Source organism: Chaetura pelagica, unplaced genomic scaffold, assembly GCF_000747805.2.
Source record: "Chaetura pelagica isolate M959 unplaced genomic scaffold, ChaPel_1.0 scaffold18, whole genome shotgun sequence".
Taxonomy (NCBI): Eukaryota; Metazoa; Chordata; class Aves; order Apodiformes; family Apodidae; genus Chaetura; species Chaetura pelagica.
In genome coordinates this window covers 1,871,969-1,891,732 of record NW_009954310.1, presented here as the reverse complement: position 1 = coordinate 1,891,732, position 19,764 = coordinate 1,871,969, and the positions used below count along the sequence as shown (strand labels likewise).

Sequence of the window (19,764 nt, the reverse complement as noted above, 5' to 3'; positions counted from 1 at the left end):
CCCCCCCCAGGATTTTGCTCTGCATTTGTATCTCCAAAATGTCAATGTGGAAATTAACTCCCCTCCCTTCCACCACTTAAAAAGAAAAAAAAGCCTCTTCTTCCTTTTGCATCTCAGTACCAGCCTTGCATTAGAAATGAGCTTTTTTTCCCTTTATTCTGAGAGGAGCCGCAATTACCTTAAGATGACAAAGTACATCCTTTATTAAAGGATATGCACACGTTAAATATGAAACAGAGCGAGAGAGGGGAAAGAGAGAGAAAGGGAGGGGGGGGGAAAAGGGAGAGATCACGGACAAACAGATCAGTAGCAGAAAACTCAATTCATGTGAAAACACAGACTGAGAATGATGCGGATTTGGGGAATAAAAAAATAAATCTGTATGTTAGCTTCTACATCTACCTCTACACAACCCCGGCTACAATCAGATTTTAAATCTACTAATACCTACCATAACCATTCTTAATGGCAAGTATTGGGTCTTGAAAGGCTTCAACTCTTCTACAGATTTGTTAAGGTTTTTTCAGGGATATATAGATATATTTCTTTTATTATTATTCTGATTATTTCTCAAAAGATCCACCAAGCACAGTGCTAAGACGTTTGTGCAGCGAGGATAATTAGCTACGGATAGTTAAGAAGAAAGAAGAGCAATAAATACGGCGGCGCTGCTCTCTCTCTGTGTCCCCCCCGTGCTCCGGCGGCAGGGTCCGGGTCCGGGTGCGGGTCCCGGCGCGGCCCGGCGGCTTGCTATTGAAATTAGCCGCGGCCAGATTGACAATGTTAATGATTCCGTGACCTCCGCAACAACGAGAGACCAGATTTCTGAACTGCTGCTTGTGTCTAGTAATTAAGGCCCGGCTGAAGAAACAACACGCATCCCTCGATTTATTTTTTTAAATATATATAAATGTGTTTGTGGGTTTATTTTTTTTACCTCTTCCCACCCCAGCGGGGCAGGGACCCGCGGCCGCAGGGATGTCCCACCTCGGCCACGCTTCAGTGCCTACATCTTCTTACCTCCCGCACGCCCTGCTCCCAGGTCCGCCGTATTTTAACTACCTTATCTTTCTCGACAGTTGCTTTCCGGAGAAATGCATATTTAATGACCTGCCTCTAGGCTTAAAGGCACAACAAAAGCACTTCGACGTGCATTTAAAGCTGCATTTATTTTCAGGTACTATCGATTATTTAAATCAACCCATCTCTCCTTCCTGCATCCCTCGGAGGTGGTTTTAAAATACATATTTTTAGGAGTGGATTTGATATTGCTGCCACTTGGCACCTGCCACTGTCTGAGGCACAGCACACACCTCTTTATCAGAGCACTCCCCCCGAATGACAGCAGTATTCCAGAATTATTTCACCACCTTGTTTTATTATTCTTCAGCACTACAGAAAATAAAACGGCAAACTTTGGGCATTTAAAAGGTGGTGGTTTGTGGTTTTTTTCCCCCCCCTTCAGCCTGAGAGAGGAACGTGCTTAACTTAACAATGCACACTCATTAATCTCCCCCTCGCTGCCACTGACAAACTAACAAAACTTCACTTCCAAACCACAGTATTTCATCCTCTCCCACCCAAGTTTATGAAGAATTATCACCAGTTCGGAAAGCATTCATTTCTTCCTCTCATTTGGAGTTATTCTCCTAAAGCACGTTTTGGCCAATGTAACAAGGCATGGCATCCTGTAATTGCAACTAACCTTGAATTTACATTAATATCAACCAAAGCGAGTAGTACTCAGTTGTAGGAATCGTTCAACTCTACCATTCACACAGTCATTTCAACAGCCAAAACTATTTAAAAAAAAAATTCAGTATCACTGAAAGTGTTATTAAACATAAAAGCTAAAAAACAGGTAAAGCTAGCATGGGCCATGGTATAAGCTCACTTAGCTCTTTCCTGGAGAAAGAAAACATGGCTACAAACGACCAAAATCATTTAAATTTTTTTAAATTAATAATAATTGTTTTATAAGTTTTTTTTAAGTAAAACATACCCTCCAAACTGCTAAGCCCTGAACTGACATTCTGTACATTTTGAATGTCTTTAAATCATAGACACACTCAAACACACACAGACTAAACACACCAATAAAACACAGGAAATACAGTAAGCTTAGAAAATATAGCTAGAAACACACCAAGCACAGAGAAAAAACACATTTAAAAGACACCATACAATTCATTTGTGGAATGAGCATCGAATTCAATTAAAACATGAACAATGTAAAGGGCTGCAGAAGATTGCTCTCACCGTGCATCCTTTTGAGCACATTTGTAGCTTGGTAAAAACTAGTGGAGATTCGACTAGCTTGTAAGAAATTTCCTAACTGAAATATTTATTAAGACTATTAAGACTGAACACACAGGCACAAAAATGCCACAGAGCTAGTATATTACCATACATCCTCATGCAAATATACATCGAATATTAAAGTTAGATTTGTAATGCATATTTTTTCTTAAGGTCTCTTCAAGGGTTAATAACACCGAAGAAGGCATCCAGAAATTATTTTTAAATCTTTTCAACTTCAGCTTACTTTGTTCCTATAAATTCGTTATGCATATAAAAAGATTCAGCCATTTTTCTGAAACAATACTTGCACGCCGCTCCCCTAAAACATGAGCTATCTTATCCAGCTATAAATCCAGGTACTCTGCACACTGACCACTTCCCCAAAAAGCACCCCACACATGCAGGCTTTCCCAGGAACACTAAAACAAACGCTCAAACGTCCTCAGAGGCCTCTCTCTGTAAAGACAAAGGCAGAATCCTATTGTTGAAAAAGTCAACCTTATTCTCGTGTTTCCAACGGTACCATTTATCTTTCAGGGTAAGGGACTGACCACACCATATCACGGTTGTGACATTTGTAAAGCATCAGATTCTCAATACAGTCCCTCCAGCACCAGCCAGCAAGCCCCTGAGCAAAGCATATTTTTAATGCAATCTTCCATCCCCACAAAAAAGAAACTTGTCTTAAAACAGCTAATCCAATATCAAAATGAAATCACAGGGTTGTTTCCCAGCCCCCCCAACCTCCCCCCCCTCCCTCTCCTTCCCAGAAATGAGCAGTTTCTTGACTCATTAATGACAGTTTCCCTTAAAAGAAGTGATCTCATATCACTGAGCCCCTCTCCACCACGCATACATCCCAAAGGTTGCGGGTATCTTAGCATCAGTAGCCGCTAGCAAGCTCTCTCATACAGAGCCCAGATGGACTATACCAGAAGCCAATTCAGCGTTAATAACTACCTACTCTGTGCAGTTTAGAAGCCTTACGTGGCATAATGTCCTAGGCAACAGCAGCCGATTGAAACCGCAAAATAAGACAACCCAATTCTCCAAAAGCATCAAAAGGAAAAAAATAAGAAATTGAAGAATGTCTTTTTTTTTAAAAAAAATCTTACTTTCAGAAGCTTAAACTGAATCCTTCACATACATAGGAGAAAGGAGGAAAAAAAAAGGATGCTGCCCAGAAAAAGTGACAAAATATTACCTCATTATTTAACAAAGCAGCATTAAGCGTCCTGCTGATTTCAAACATCTTGCCACAGATTTTGGTTAAGAGAAACAGAAAGAATCCTTTGCAAGCCCCTGTCTGCAAAGGGTTCTTCAATTTTCTTGCGCACAACAGAATAGTCAATATGTTATTTCCCTAGAGTTCGCACATTAAAACATCTAGTCAGTGAGCCCTTAAAAGAAGTGATCTCATATCACTGAGCCCCTCTCCACCACGCATACATCCCAAAGGTTGCGGGTATCTTAGCATCAGTAGCCGCTAGCAAGCTCTCTCATACAGAGCCCAGATGGACTATACCAGAAGCCAATTCAGCGTTAATAACTACCTACTCTGTGCAGTTTAGAAGCCTTACGTGGCATAATGTCCTAGGCAACAGCAGCCGATTGAAACCGCAAAATAAGACAACCCAATTCTCCAAAAGCATCAAAAGGAAAAAAATAAGAAATTGAAGAATGTCTTTTTTTTAAAAAAAATCTTACTTTCAGAAGCTTAAACTGAATCCTTCACATACATAGGAGAAAGGAGGAAAAAAAAAGGATGCTGCCCAGAAAAAGTGACAAAATATTACCTCATTATTTAACAAAGCAGCATTAAGCGTCCTGCTGATTTCAAACATCTTGCCACAGATTTTGGTTAAGAGAAACAGAAAGAATCCTTTGCAAGCCCCTCTGTCTGCAAAGGGTTCTTCAATTTTCTTGCGCACAACAGAATAGTCAATATGTTATTTCCCTAGAGTTCGCACATTAAAACATCTAGTCAGTGAGCTGAATTTTCCCCTTATCACACTGTAGACTCCTGTTATATGTACTGCTCTCTTTGCAAGATTAGCCTGCCCCAAACATGGCTGTTGTTTAAACTATTCTTTAAAGTAACAGTTCACTCCATAACCACCAGGTGGGCAGTGTACACAGATTCAAGTAACCATCTTAAAGATTTTTCTTGGAATAGCTGGTGGTTGTGATATACAGCATAAGTCTCTCTACACTTATCAAGCAGGAGGAAAATTTTTTTTCAACTGCTTAAAAGCCCCAACCTCCCCTGAAGCAAACCCACACACAAGAACCCTAGAATCACTCAACTTTCACTGTTGATTTTTTTTTTCCAAAGGGACCTTAAAATTCATACAGGTACATTTCATTCACAAAAAATGAACTGAATCATAAATTCCAAACAGTTCTGAGAACAAAGGGCAATTAGAAGGGAAAGCACACCAATAGAAGTGGTCTGTACTGTGTAAGAAACAAGATAAGGAAGATATGCACAACAGAGCTCTTTTATGGAAAACAGAAATTGAACATGTAAATAATTCACACATGGGTAGAGTTTGTTAGAAAATATAACTACACCTTCAAGCAAATTTGAAGACAACTTGTTAAGACCGTGTTATGACTTTTTTTGGCTCAAATTCATTTCTGAAACCACTGCTGAACACACCACATGATGGAAACAGAACAAATCCAGTTCTCAACAGCACTTAAGTCTCCTAAGTTATCTAACTGTTCCTATTCCTACATGTCTGCAAGCTGATTTCTCCTCCCTTCCCCCTTTAAGGTCAAATACTTCAATAATACCTCCATAACTATAAAAAATATGAATTCACTCACTCTACAGCAACACCCAGAGGCTTCAATGAGCTTGGGATCTTTGTGTAAGGTACTGTACAAACACATTTGAAAAGTCATTTCATACCAAAGGATTTACAAACAACATCTACAAGATTGAAGCACAAAATAGAGGTGTGAGGAAGAACAATAAACAAAGAGCATCACAAAATGTCTTTACCAGCAGGGATAAGTCACTGGAGAATTAAGGCATCTCTGCCAACTACCTGTGCTAAGGCAGAACCCCAAAGGTTATTTACTAGGGTTAAAGAATAAATGCATTGTATGGACAAGGGCTTCTTCAGATTTATCACCTAAAAAGTACCATCACCTAATTCTTTCCTCCATAGCAATCCTTGCTGAGTAAGTACATGCAGAGTAGTGATTTTCTTTGTTGGCCTATAACTAAAGTGATGCAGTAATGACTTAACCTTCTTGAATATGTATTGAGTTTCAAGTCATCCCTTTTTATATGAGGAGAAAGGTTATTTGCATCGATTTCTGTTTGCATGAAATAAGCTTATTTTCTTATTCTCCATATGCCTTGAACACTAATTGAAAGTGTCACTTTCTTCTAACGTAAAAACGTAACAATTTAGTAAATAAGCCTTCCTGGCTTTTTGGTCTTTGTGGTTATGTATTTAAGGACTTTTTATCTCCAGGTAACTTCAGTGCTTTGATTACCACACATTCCTCTGATTTAAAGAGAAGTGTTTTATAAATAGCCTTTTTTTTTCAAATAGAAAATTAAATATATCCTGAAGTGCATCTTTAAGGACCCACACTCCTCTTACCCCGAGGCAAATCCATCCAATCAATATGAAACCATTCACATGCCACCATCTGCCAAGCTGTAGAGCAATGTGGCTGGAACAGACCTCTTATAAAGCAGCAGTGGTCTCATTTTCAGTCTATTAGGAAAGCACCAGAGCTCTCATGTGCAAGGACACAAAACTCCCAACTCAGATCCTCTCACACCAGTTTCTCTGTGCATCGCTGCAGAACTCCTGTAATTTTTGCTGCTTGAGTTTTCACGCTAATCATCAAAGCAAGAGGGAGGAGAAAATGATCAGTAACAGCCCTATTTCACTGCAGTACAAAACAGAGAACTCAGTTTAATTCTACCCTAATATGATTATAGCAAACCATTTAAATGCTGCTGCCTGCAAACTAAAACCTGGCATTTTCTATCACCTCATTTTCCACTCTTCTGGAGGACTACACATTTATGCCTAGAACCGCACTATTCTTTTCCAAGACATTCCCATCATAAACTTAAAATTTAATACTGATTGAAGAGTATTTTGTTGTTTGGCAGCTAGGAGGGTGCAGGTGGATGAGGAACAAAGGAGACACATGCAAGAATTAGGGATGGATTCAATCTACAAAATGATTTAACAGAAGACAATAAGCTGGGAGAGGACATTACACAACACCAGCACTAGGGTTTGCCCTGTGCAGTAGTTCAAGAACCTAAGCAGAAACAGCCTCCAGTTTAGTATGTCACATCAACATAATCTTTAACCACATGGAGCTCTCACATAGCCTTTTCATCCACAGATCTTAAAATCATTTAAAATATCCTCCACCACCTGTAACACTGGCCAATTTTCTGAATAAGTAACTGACAAAGAGCAAAAAAAAAGAAAATGGGAATGCAAAGGGGTACAAACTCTTTATGAATGCCTGCACAGAGAAGAAAACAAGCTATTTAAAAAAACATCCAAAAAATGACAAGAACACACGACAACCTAAACACAAAATTCAGTTACCCTGAAAATCACGTGCATGTGATAACAGCCAGGGTCAAACAGTTAATGGCACCTAATCCGAAGTCAGACTTCAGGAAAGAACAGAAACAAAAAAATCAGTTCAATTTAGCAGACTGCCCTTCTCTGTATGTTTGTGCAGAAGATGGGATAGACCAGGGGGATGGGGGAGGACAGAGAGGAAAGGCAATGGCTAAACTCTACATTTACCTATAGTCAAGTGGTTTCCACTGCTATTTGAACAGCTTACAATCAAATGTATGTATAAATAACAATACAGTTTGTTTAGCTGCCACATAGTTTACAAAACAACCAGAAAAATAAATCTGCTCTGTGGAAATGAAGTAGGAGTGAGTGATTGAGAACGTAACGCTGCATGACACCTAAAATGTCCTTCAGGCAACTGCTCTTCAGGGTTAGTGAATTCATGTATTTGAGGAAGAGTCACATTTTTAAGGTTTCTTTAAAAAATATGTAACAGTAATCATAATCAAGCACTACTCACAAGAAAAGGCTGAAATACTATACAATTTTTGAGGAAATAGTAGCTGGAAAAGAAGACTGATGCTGCTTGGTGCTTTTATTAGTTTATTTATTCCATGATCCCTCTCAGGAACAGAGGAACCTGTCCCTGTCATGGATCTCACCAACAAGCTGTACAAGCACTGCTGCTGATGCAATGTGCTACATGATGCACTGAGATTCCTCCTGATGCTTGGAGATTCAATATGCCACAGATCTAACTGGGATAATTATCTCCTTTTTGATCTGTACGGAGAAAGAAAAACAAAATAAAAAAAGAGTACTCAGATCTAGCTCCTTAAAGAGGTCTGGAACAAAAGGACAGTAGATTCAAAACCAGACTGAAACCCCTCCCATATTACTTAAAACCCTAAATGAGGAATTCAGATGCATGAAACCTAGGCAAGTAGTCATAGTTCCCACAGAAATCACACTTGAGCTGCTTTTGCACAAATATGCTATTTAATGTTGCTTGCCCACTTTCTTTTTGATGTCTTATGAGATGTGCAATTTGGATGCTGCATAGCTGCTTTAAGTATCACACACCTATTTTCCAAAGATGTGTATTTGCAAATCCCACTGTGGATACTTATGTTTGAATGCGGGGAGATCGCAACGTAACTCTCCAGGGCACACCAGATCAGAGGTAACAAAATGAATAGATGTAAAATAGCTCTGATGGAGAGAGAAGTCTCAGGGACAGGAATCACAGCTCCATTTTCAAACCCAAAAGCTGGGCAGTGATGCAGATTTTGGCATGTGTGTATGGCAGCAGATAACACCAACAAAGGTTTCCTGTGAATGTCAGGGTACAGACAGAACAGAGAGGTGGGCCAGCATCTCCACCACAATGCAAGACAGGTTTGGAGATGACTCAGCACCTTCCCAGCGCATCCAAAGGCCAGCAATGTCCTTGGCACCTTGGCTCCGTGCTCCTCTCTCCTAACTAATACTTTGCAAAACACAGCACCCACTGTCACACAGTACATGCTGCCTAGCCAGCTTTCATTTTCAGGAACCCAGAGTCAGCACTGTAAGACTGAAAAGCAAAAGGCAGCCTGTATGCACAGCAAACATGTTATACAGCATTAAGATACCAGCACTTTTTCCCTTTCCCAGTTATTTTACTTTTGACTCAGGAATATATATTTCTATGCTTTCAGTCTCCTCTGTTTCCTTCCTTTTAAATTAAGAGATATTAAAAGTTTTGTTCAACAACAGGCATCCTAAGTTTCACAGCTTGCTCTCCTATCAGTACAAGCAGGATTTAATCCTATCTACAGAGTTAAAACATTTCTACATGGCTGTCAATTTTGTATAACACAGTTAACAAAGTTTCAACTGAGCACAAACGAAGATGTTTTCAAAGATTTATGACTGCATTTTTAAGATGTATTTACTTGTAAATAATGAAAGGACCTAGACACTGAAGAAGTCTAGACTTACCAGGGAGATTTACATGAGTTCAGCCATTTTTAATGTGCTTACATACGAGCACAAAAACCCTCATAAAAAATGTGCACAGCATCTTTCAACCAGCACTGCCTAATTTTAGAAAAGTTGATGGATTTGCTTTGAACCAATCTGTAATACAGTGTGCTATACACCTTGTACTCTGGCCAAACAATATCAATAACAAGAACAAAGATAAAAACCTGAAAGGGGGATTAATGTGCTGATGCTTCCAAGCTTTGAGACAGCGATCAGAAAAAGATCTGGGGAAGAGCATGAGGTGGCTGGATCAGAAAAGAGGTACAGCAGGAATCGAAGGAGATCGACAAGCAGTGTGCAGAAGGGTTATGCCTCCTGCAACTTGCAATTACAAAAGGAGGATGCAGAACCACGGAAGATACAAAAGCAAATAAAGACAGTAAAAAGTGTCAAGAGCTATTAATTGTCCTAATCATTTCTTTTTAGAATTGCTAGCACTTACATACTTTTAGCAACAGCAGACAGTAAGTATTGTAATTGTAAGTATTACAATTTCATACATAAAAAACATCTCACAATCGTATCACCCAAACCTATGCCACCAATCACATCCCTCACAACCTATCCCCAAACTCAAGGTGTTTAAAAGGAGAAAAAACTTAAACAAGGCTTACCCAAATAAATCAAGCTTGCTGCATGTTCCAAAGCTTACACTTCTATCTGTAAGCTTCTCCTGTACATCTCTTTTATTCTATTCCTTGAGAAACAGGGGTTAAATAAGCTGCCCCAATAACACATTCCAAAACCCAGGGATAAACAGTTCTCTCAAGAACACGGCTCATACAAATTTAATTTACATTACAGAAATTACAATTTTACAACAATAAGGAAAACAAATAAGGTAAAATACAGTGAAGGTCAAGGGCAGAAAAAACAGAGCAGATGCAATGCTAACTCTGAAACCTCCATAGTGACATAAAAACAGGAAGGAACTAAAGAAAGACAACTAAAAAAAAAAACCTGTGGCTCCTCTTCTTGCTTTCTACAGCTCACATAGTTTGTGTCTTGGGACCAGGATGGCTCGAGTCAGAAGGTCCCCAAGTTTTCCTACCCAACTGAGATTTCCATGTGCATTTGTGGTTCACTCAATTCTTCTTTGCACAATGTCAGACAAATCTTAGTATATGATTTTTCACTTATATTAAAGTAGGGCAGATGAAGAACAATGGGTATTTTTAGCACTTTTTGAAAAAGAAATAAATTCAAAATGTTAGCAGCTATAAAAATTTGAAGGCTGAACTTTGGCTACAATTACTAAGAAATACATATTTGGTGCCTGGATTTTGAGGGATCTGTACAGCTGAGCTAGAGAAGCAGGCAGGTTAGCTCCCAAGAGCAAGTTTACTTCTGCTCTGAACTGTCTCTTCCACAGCCACAGAAGATATGTTTTCCTCACTGCTTCAGACTGGCTTGCAGTAGCCAGGCTCCTTTTTTTTCCCAGTCTACAGACAAAAAGGTGTATGTGACATGAGCTCTACCAGTCCTGGAGTACCATGGATGCAACTACCTCACCTGAAGTCACATCTACAGGGAAGCACATAATTCCAAACCCCCTTGTACAGGCAGTTATGGGAAATGGTTGCTCCAAGGAACAATTATCTGTTCTGCTCCATTACACCAAGATAAATCATGCTCTTGACTTCAAACAGTAGCAAATCTCGAGGACCACCAAGGGATCCTAGCTCAGTCAGAAAGTTCATCTTTAGTCAGACCAATCCCATCATGGGCTGACAAGGTAACCAAGGCAGGTGGTTTCCAGCTGATGCCCACCTCGATGCAAGTTCACCTGAACTTCAGCCACCCTCTGGGTTCTTGCCACCACAGTATGATCTTTGGTGTAACTCTGCACAGCTATTTTGAAGTGGTAGTGACTCTAAGAAGGCAAGCTTCCAACAGTCTAGGGAACCACATCACAGACCAAGACAATACCAATACTAAATGCACCTTTAACAGCTACACAAAACAAGTCTTGCAAGACTATGTTGGCCTATATGGGGGGAAAACCTAACATCTCTGGAAGCATCTAAGCCATGTATGCATCATATCAAAAGAAAAAAGGTTTATTTAATGAACTCTATGCTGGATGCTCTCTTTAATAACAGAAGCTTTGATTCTGAACTGTAACTCCAAACAGCAGAAGCCTCAAGAAAAAAAGGGTTCCAGTAGATCCAATTTACAACTGTTGGAAAAAGCAACAATCACATCAAAACAGCCACTTTGAAAACCTATCCACAGCTACAGGCCATCACCCTGCAGTTTAAGAGTATTTCACTCCATTGCTTGAACACATTTATATTCTTCCAGGCAGTTTTCCTGATGTTTTATAAGGATTCCCCAATGCAACAACAAAGGATCTTTCTTTTAATAGTACCGCTGGATGCGCTGTAACCTGCATCGAGGGACATCCTGCTCTGCTCAGATAAAACTTAATTGTTCTTCTGACATCCAACAATGAAGGAACTTTAAACTCACCTAATAAAGGAAGCAGGACTCTATTTTTAACATTTTCCATAGCCCCAATGCCTACAGGAGTATGTACCAAGAGAAAAACCTCTTAAAATGTTTCAAGAAAGCACAGATAACCACTATAGACCTAGTGAGCAAAGAACATATTTACTTTTTTAAATGGTGTCAATAAGATATTAGATTTTATTCTGCTGTGGTAAAGGTCCTGCTTCTGCAGGTAAAGGAAAACCAGAGATCAGTAATGCTGTGAACATTTTACAAAGGAAATTTCCACTGCTGGCAACAACTGGTAAAATACCTACAGCATGTCTGTATTGTCTATTTCCCCAGATTATTTCCTTCAGTTTCTATTGCCTGGATGATCTTTTGCTTTCTGTCGAAGTATCAGATAGTATAGGTGCACACCACAAAACAACGTGGTTTGGTAGTGAAAATTTTAGCTCATGGCTTTTTAGGTTAATGGCACTAATTTAATGTAAGACACAATGAAAGCATTAATTGATTGCTCCCACTGAGCTCACCAGTAACTGGAAGATGGACAACACTGAGAACGAAGCCAGTTATTTAGGTGCCACCATCTCTTCAGCTGGTTTGATAGACTATCCCAGGCTGGTGGATGATGACAAGGCTTTATATGTTCCTGTCTCTGTCACTTCTCAGCTGCCATATGCTAGGGCACCAAGACGTCATTGCTTAGGGAACTCCTGCCTGAGAACATTCCTCAGCAACCCAGATTACTTACACACACTCAATGTTTTCTTTTGCTCTTTCCACTGGCATCAGCCAGGACTTGAATTTAAGATTCCTGTCTTCATCATCAAGAGTCTCCATATATATGGCCTATGCCAATGATGCCATAGACTAGGAAAACTTCCATGATAAAGACTGCAGCTCTGCACACATAGCTGCAGTTGCAAAACTACAAGTAGTGAACTCCTTGAATCACATCACTTGCCATTCCATGTGGGACACCTGGAGTGCCCTGACAGGTCTCACCTGCAGCCTCCACCACCACCCTTGGTCCAAGAGCTCTGTTCAAGCTCAGGGCTGGAGCATAGACAGGGAAAAACCCCAGCCTTGCACTTGGCAAGGAGACCACTTCACCCTTGAGAAACTGGATGGAAAAAGTCCATAGGTCGCATACCTCCAGCTGTAATTTCTAATGACATCTCTCCAGCACAGAGTTGGGATTTTTGACTGTCCTAAACACTTGTAGGAAAAGACTAGTTAGACGCACTGATAGACACACTGATCCGAAAAGCAAGTGTCTGTACTACACACAGTGCCCTACTATTACAATGTCTTTTAACTGCAGGGCTCCATAAAGGGTAGTTAGCTTTGAGTGTTAATAACCCTGATTCTGAACTCCTTTCAGCAACCTACTCTCATCAGCCAGACCATCTGTGTAAAGGGAACAATCTACCCTGTCACAACACACAGAGTCTAGGGCTGACCTTAGTATCTTCTCCCACATACCAGACAAGAGAGAAGTCTGGCATCAGTTTGTTTCCCTTCTGCTGCCAGAGCAAGGAATCTGGGCTGGAATGCAAGTTTCCCACCCCTCCAGTCACATGGCCAGCTGCAGGAAATCTGGAGTGGCAACTTCTCTTCCTCCTCAGGTCCCACTGGTGAAGTGGGAAATTAGGTTGTCCTGTTAACACTTATCACAGGGCCCTGGATTACTGTGAAGAGAGGCTTCACAAATAACATGAAAGAATGTTAACTCCTGACATTACTCACAGCCCCAGTAAATTACTTGGACCGGAAAGTGCCCAGCATGACATGGAATTGCACCGTAGATGTACAGTATTCCTTGCTTTTGATCTCCTTCCTCTCTTATCACACATCTGCTAAGAGAAGCCACTGTCTGGTGGATATCCCTTCAAGTTCTTCTTACCCACACAAGTTCTGCTCAGGACTTAGATCCGTTAGCTACCTACTGCAAGAGCAACAGACACAGAAGATTTATGCAGGTCAGAGGGACTACAAGACAGTATGGATACATTCCAGCAGCAGAGGAAAAATGCAGTCATGTCCAAGACATCTTTCTGCAAGTTCAGGTTTAGGTACACCATTTTTCTAGGCACACCATTTTTCCAGGATCTGCTTTTCTGGCCAAAAATATGACACTCCCTCCAGAGAATGGTAAAAACCAACCATCCAAATCAACCTACTCAGTGGACTACTAACTTCAGAAAATGCCATTTCTTTTCTTCTCTACCAATCTCTTAATCTTTGATTCCTTGACCACATTCATCTATTTTATTTATTAATCTGGCTCTCACCATGTTGAAGCACAGATGTAGAGAGCAATCCTAGTGCTGCTGTGAGCTCACTGGTTAGGCAAGAGCCTTGTAAGATCTCCAGTGAGCCAAATACAAACCATAGCATGAGCAAGAGTAAACTCACAAGGAGTGGTATTTGAATGACTCTTCCAAGACATAATTAAAGCTGATGTTTTCCTTAACGCAGTTAAATTCAGCAAGGACTACATTAACCAAGGCTAGTATTTTGAACACCAACAGACAACAGGCATCTCAATCCAACCAAAAAGTAAATTGCCTGGATTATGAGATGTGACCTAGGATGTCAATTAAGTGTATACAGAGTGCTTTATCTCTTCTCATCATAGCATCACAGCATGGGAAAAGTAATCTCTCGCGTATCAAGGCTGCCAGCAGGAACCTTGTCCTACAGAAATGAGGCTTCTCTAAGATTTCAGCATTCAGTTTTGCTGCTGTGCAACTCCTTTCTATCTAAAGGAAGAGTTCAAATTAAGGCTTTTCTTCGATGTTTGCTTTTGCAACACCTGTAGTAGTTTAGCATCTTTGAAAACTTCCACTTTTCTGTCACCCATTCAAGACTTGCCAGTGGGTTAGAAAGCTATTAAGTAGGGAATATAGGACCAACAGACAAGCAGTATAGGATAAGGACTTTTCTTAGAAAACCAGGAACAAAACCAAACAAAAGCTATTCAAAAACACAGCTACTTGAATGGAGATCAACAATTAAAAACTGCTGGCAAGAGACAGACCTGGAAACAGGAGCCTGAGTATCTGATCAACTTCGTATCACATCATCTTTATATCAAAACTTCTGTAAATGAAACTTGGTAATATCAGATCTTGAAACAGCAATAACCTCTCCAGCAAAGGCATGGGTGCTTAATACAGCTCTACAGCACAATCTGAAATGGTGCAGCCAACCAAGCCCTGTCTGCTCATCCTGCTAAGCAGCAAAGCAGTCACCCTTCTGTAAAGGGAACTGCACCCAAACAGCCACTGAGTAACCTGTCATATTCCTTTAACAAGCTGAAGCAGATTAGTTAGGGTGTCCCTACTTTCAGATTGGCATGCATGAGGAGAAGTAAATCTATAACCTACAACTAGAATGCCTACAGCAGAGGGTGGACTTGAGGATCCTGTATCTGCTAGGAGAGTCCTTCCAGCAAGACAAGGTTTTAAAATTTTAGTGGGCAATGCACACAGGAGACAGGCAAGTTTTCTTTGCCCCAAGGGTGTCAGGTCTTCTGTTTTGACTTAGAAAGCTTCTCCAATAAAAGTATTTGTATTAAATTACGACTTTTAGAGGATAGGGGATTCTGCAACAGCTTAGCCAAAGGTAGCTTCACACAGGTACTGCATCTAAAGAAACTGGCAAGGATATAAAAATGTATGAACTGGGGTGTACAACTGACAAAAAAAACCCCCAGGAATTATGCATTTGTAAGCAAAAAGTCAACCTAAGAATATAAAGTGACCATGCTTGCTGGAAGATGAGGAAACCCACTCTTCATGTATTACCCATAAGAAAGCATTGATACAGATTATTTTTTTTATAGCAAGCCAGTGTGCCTAATTCAAAGAGACCTAAAAACAAACTTGAACAAGATACTAAGACTTCAGCTGTACATCACATGGAAGTATGGAGGACAATGGTTCAAATAAAGTCAACTGTGTTGGAAATAGTGCATGAAATCCCAGAAGTGACAAAACTACTAGTCAGTGAAGAAAATGAAAGGAGCCAAGTGGAAGAAATCAATCATGAAGAAAAAGCGCTTTTTAAAATAAAGGCAGGCAAAAGGCCAGATAACATAGGTGGACACACATGCAAAAAACCCCACATAAAAGTGTAGCTTTATCTAGAAGTACAGCAAGTGATAAATTTTATAAACTAAGAAGCAGGGACAGATTTGCTCCAAACTCAGGAATGACAGCAAGCAGTGAGGGGTGCAAACATTTTTTTCTTGCATTGGAAAAAAACCCACCTCCTAATGCAAATGGATGAGCTGATTAACAAAGCTTGCAGAGGCTGTTGTGAAAGATGGCAAATGGAGAGAACCCGAGGGAGACACTAAGAGCATGTAAACCAAATCAGGGAGCAGCTGACTGCATTCAGAAGGAAGAGACTATAGGAGCACTTAGAAACACGAAAACAAGAACATGACCTAGGCTGTAAGAAGCACCAGTAAACATACTGAAGTGGATGGCAATAGGAGGCATCTGTTCAATGTATTCTTAAACTGAAGAAGTATCAGCAGTTTGACAAAAAATACCATTTACTGTTATTACTTTTTAAAATCCAGGGAAGCACCAGAAAGCTTATTTTTACAGAAGTAATACATAATCCACACAGAAATTATCCTTGTTTTTCAGCACTAAACCCAACTGTTGAAAGGTGGGGAAAAAAAAAATCCTTAATTATGGAAATCCCAAACACCATCTCCCATGCATTAACTTCAAATCATTATGGAAACAAAGGCTGCATGTTTTCTCTTTTGTGAGGATAGAGAAGTACATTACTTTCTTAAAAAAAAGTTTACTATGTCAATGATACTGCAGATGCTTCTGTGCACTTCAGGGACTTCAAACATCGCATCAATTATCTGAATAAGTAATGAAAAGACATTGTGAATAAAATGGTTCACCAAGCCTGGTTCACAAGTCAATTGCTTTTTGAATCCAGTAACATACTGTAATATTTGACATATTATTTCTTTTTTGTGAGAGGTTTTGAGTTTTCTGTGCTTCTACACTACACTTCCTGCCAACAGTTAGAGGAGAAAAGCAAACTGACAAAAGAAGTAAAACCCAGATGTAGATCCTCCATTGTAACCCTCTTTCCACACCAAAAAGCCACTGAAACCTGAACTCTAAAAGAACAACCAAGGGGGAAAACATGAAAATCTCACCAGCAGTTCAGGCTAGCAATAAGCAATTTAATGCTTTAAAATTCTATCTTTCACAAATTGGACTAGGTCACAGCAGAACACGAAAGCTTAAGCTACTGTTTCCAAAGAGTCTCTTACTGGCACCTGGAAGCAGAGCAAGCATAAGGCTGATTATCATTTCCATAACCCCCAAGGAAAACTATCATGCAAGATGTTTGAGTAAGAGCAATGCTGTTCGAAGGCAGCATTCATAAACAGAACAAAGACTAAACAAAAGGCTAAACAAGTACATCATAATTAACAACTACAACGCAACTTTTAATTAAGATATGTAAGAAAAATCAAGCAGAGCTAATTAAAAACACACCAGCGCATATACTTTCTTAGAAAAATCTGAATTGGTACTGTGAAGTACACAGGCTAATTGGAAGTGACCACAATTATTTTGTCACTGTTACTGAGTTTAGCCATGATTTTTTCAGCTTGCTCTTTAATCCTACATCTTATTTGCACTCCTTTGTTGCTTGAACACAGGATTCTTCCACCCAAATTCTTCAAAACCTGAGTAAAAGTGAAGAAAATACCACTGAGACTTAACTTTGTATGACAGGCATATTTTCTCATTAGTTTTGAGACCCTTTTCTCTGCCTAGGAGAGAATTACTCTTACAGGGCCAGAATTATAATTATTATACACTTCCTTCATTTATTCTGAGCAAATCCACAGCTACCACAAATGGATCCTGATACATTGCCACATCAATAATGCTTCACTCACATGTTTTTTCTTTTATCCAGACAGCTGGAATAGTAGAAAAATATGATGTGATTTCACACAGATTTTACTGTTAGGTATGAACTTCCCTTAAGGCCAAAAAACAGTTACAGATAATAGGAATCTAACTGGTAGCACTGAGGCTTTACTTCTTTCCTCTTATATACTACCCTTCCATGAAAATACATCCATTCTCATTACTTTTGCCATTCTTCAAAACTGTTACCAAGCTGATTTGAACAGTAACAGTTAGTTAATGCTGATAGAAACAAGCCCAGAAAAACGCTGACACAACCTAGTTATTTAAGAACCTGCTACACATCTATTTCTAGAAAATTAATAAAAAGTTGCTGACTCCCAGCTGTAATAACCCCAGGTATACCTACACAAAGTAAAAATAGGTAAAAAAGGAATTCCCACCCACCACCCCAGAAAGCAAACAGCAAAATGCTTTACAATTAGCAACTTCTGCCTCTCCCCAACAGTGTTGGCATGAAACCCAAAGCCCTGTCAAGATACACATCAACTACTTCTGCATAGCAAAATCCTAGCAGGAACGATCTTTTGGAAAGCTATTTCTGCAGCTACGTGGAACCAAACCCAACTTTCTAAAATATGCTCTTACATTTAATGGCAAGTGACAGGCTTTAAAAAAAAATTCTGTTCTGGTATATCACTTCACATCAGCCCAACTTAACCCTTAAACTACCCAAGAAGAGCTTGCTGCCTGTAGCAGTGTTTTTCCCATGCCCATTTTTACAGGTAGAGGCTGCAGGACCACCACTGGCTTGTTGCCCTGCCTGCAGCTTTCCAACTACTGTGGCTGTAGGGTGTCACCTCTTCTTCTCCCAGAAAACCAAGGTATCCTGAATCTGTAATCCAGTCTTGTTTTAACTAATGCCATAGAGCACATCTCACTTTAAACTCATTCATTTTAAACTCCTGAGACACTTGAGGCATTTCTTTCTTTGTAATGAGACAAAAAAAAAAAAAGTCACATAAGTCCTTCCTGTGTTTCAAAGCCCCTTTAAAATTTAGCTAAAAACGTACATTGCTGAACCATGTATCTCACTAGCAATGCTGAACTGGAATGGTGCACAAAATCCATCCCCTCAGATCATACCCAGGCTTTTCTACTGCCAAAAGTAGACATGTACTTTCTAAGGCTACATTTTCCAGTTAAACAGGTGGAGTCAAGTAAAAAGCTTTTTTTCTGTGCAAAGGATTCTTCTTCTGAATAGCAATAAGCCTCACATTAAAAAAAAAAAATCAATTATAATGTCTTTTAAATTATTTTGGTATGATTTATCTTTCCTTTTTCCTAAAACATCTCAGAATATTAACAACGAAATAAATGTAATAATACTCTAACATATTCAAACATTACCTAATTTAAAAATCTAATTTACTTTTAATCATTTAGGCTTCCTTACTACTTGGTATGTCACTCACCGTGGATAGTAAAATTAGACTATCAATTTCATTTTTGCTTTGAATATGTTGCAGGTTCTGCTTCTCAACCACCAGAACACCGTTCTTCTTAAAGGTTCCCAATATTGTTCTGAAGTTTTTAAACTAAAAAAAAAAAAAGGAAACTGCTTTGGTTTTATTAAAAAACGCTCAACTGCTCTCCCTGGCCCTTTTCAGAAGAAAAGGCCAAGTGCTGGCACAAAACTAAACCTCCAACGTATCTGTTAAATAGTATTATGTGGCCTTCTACTAATACAAACAGACAATAGAAGCCTTAAATGGTGCTGAGGGTGCCATTGTGTACAACGACCTTCCAAGCAAGGCAGTGGGAGACCTGCTTAAGAACGGATAAACAAATTGAACAAGTAATGCAGTATGAATTACCCCACCCGTGCTTCGGTGTTTTTTAAATTTACAAGATGATTTATCACCATAGGCAGCATTACTTCCCAGTCTCCACAGTCACTATGACTCTACACCTCTTATTCAACACATGCCACCACACTTTAAAAGCACTCCAGGTGAGGATTTAGAAAAATACCTCTTTTAACACACACACTCATTGATAACACTTTAGCAGTAACTTTTTTATATCGTACGGAATAACAAGTAAAGAAAAGCTCCAGATACAGTAAAGTTACCTCTTTAATACCTTGGAATACTTCATATTGTCAGTCCACTGCAGAAAAAAATGCTACCGGCACAAAACTGTGCTAACTTGAGTATTATGCAATTAAAACTACAGTGTCGTGGGTAAAACACCTTTAACTGTGCTAATCACAGTAAACGAGATTGAGCCTGAAACTCTTCCAACCCGCCTGTACACACCGGAGTAAAGGGAAACCACTTGCACAGTCATTAACACCGGTGAGTTATATCTTTTCTTTCTGCTTCTCACGCATTTGACGCCGTCAAAGCCCCTCAATCTACTCAGTCATTAAAGGTCGTTAGTGCAGAGGCAGCGGCGACACT

At 39.6% G+C, this 19,764-nt stretch overlaps 1 protein-coding gene across 1 annotated transcript in view; it reads right to left on the bottom strand.

Moving 5' to 3' along the window:
• The window catches only part of ELAVL4 (ELAV like neuron-specific RNA binding protein 4), a 65,695-nt gene extending 62,510 nt beyond the window's left edge, over positions 1-3,185 (bottom strand). The window contains exon 1 of the mRNA XM_010004004.1: positions 3,070-3,185. Within this exon, the coding sequence (XP_010002306.1) occupies positions 3,070-3,185 (116 nt within the window). The remainder of the gene's footprint in view (positions 1-3,069) is intronic.
• Positions 3,186-19,764: the final 16,579 nt, after the last annotated feature.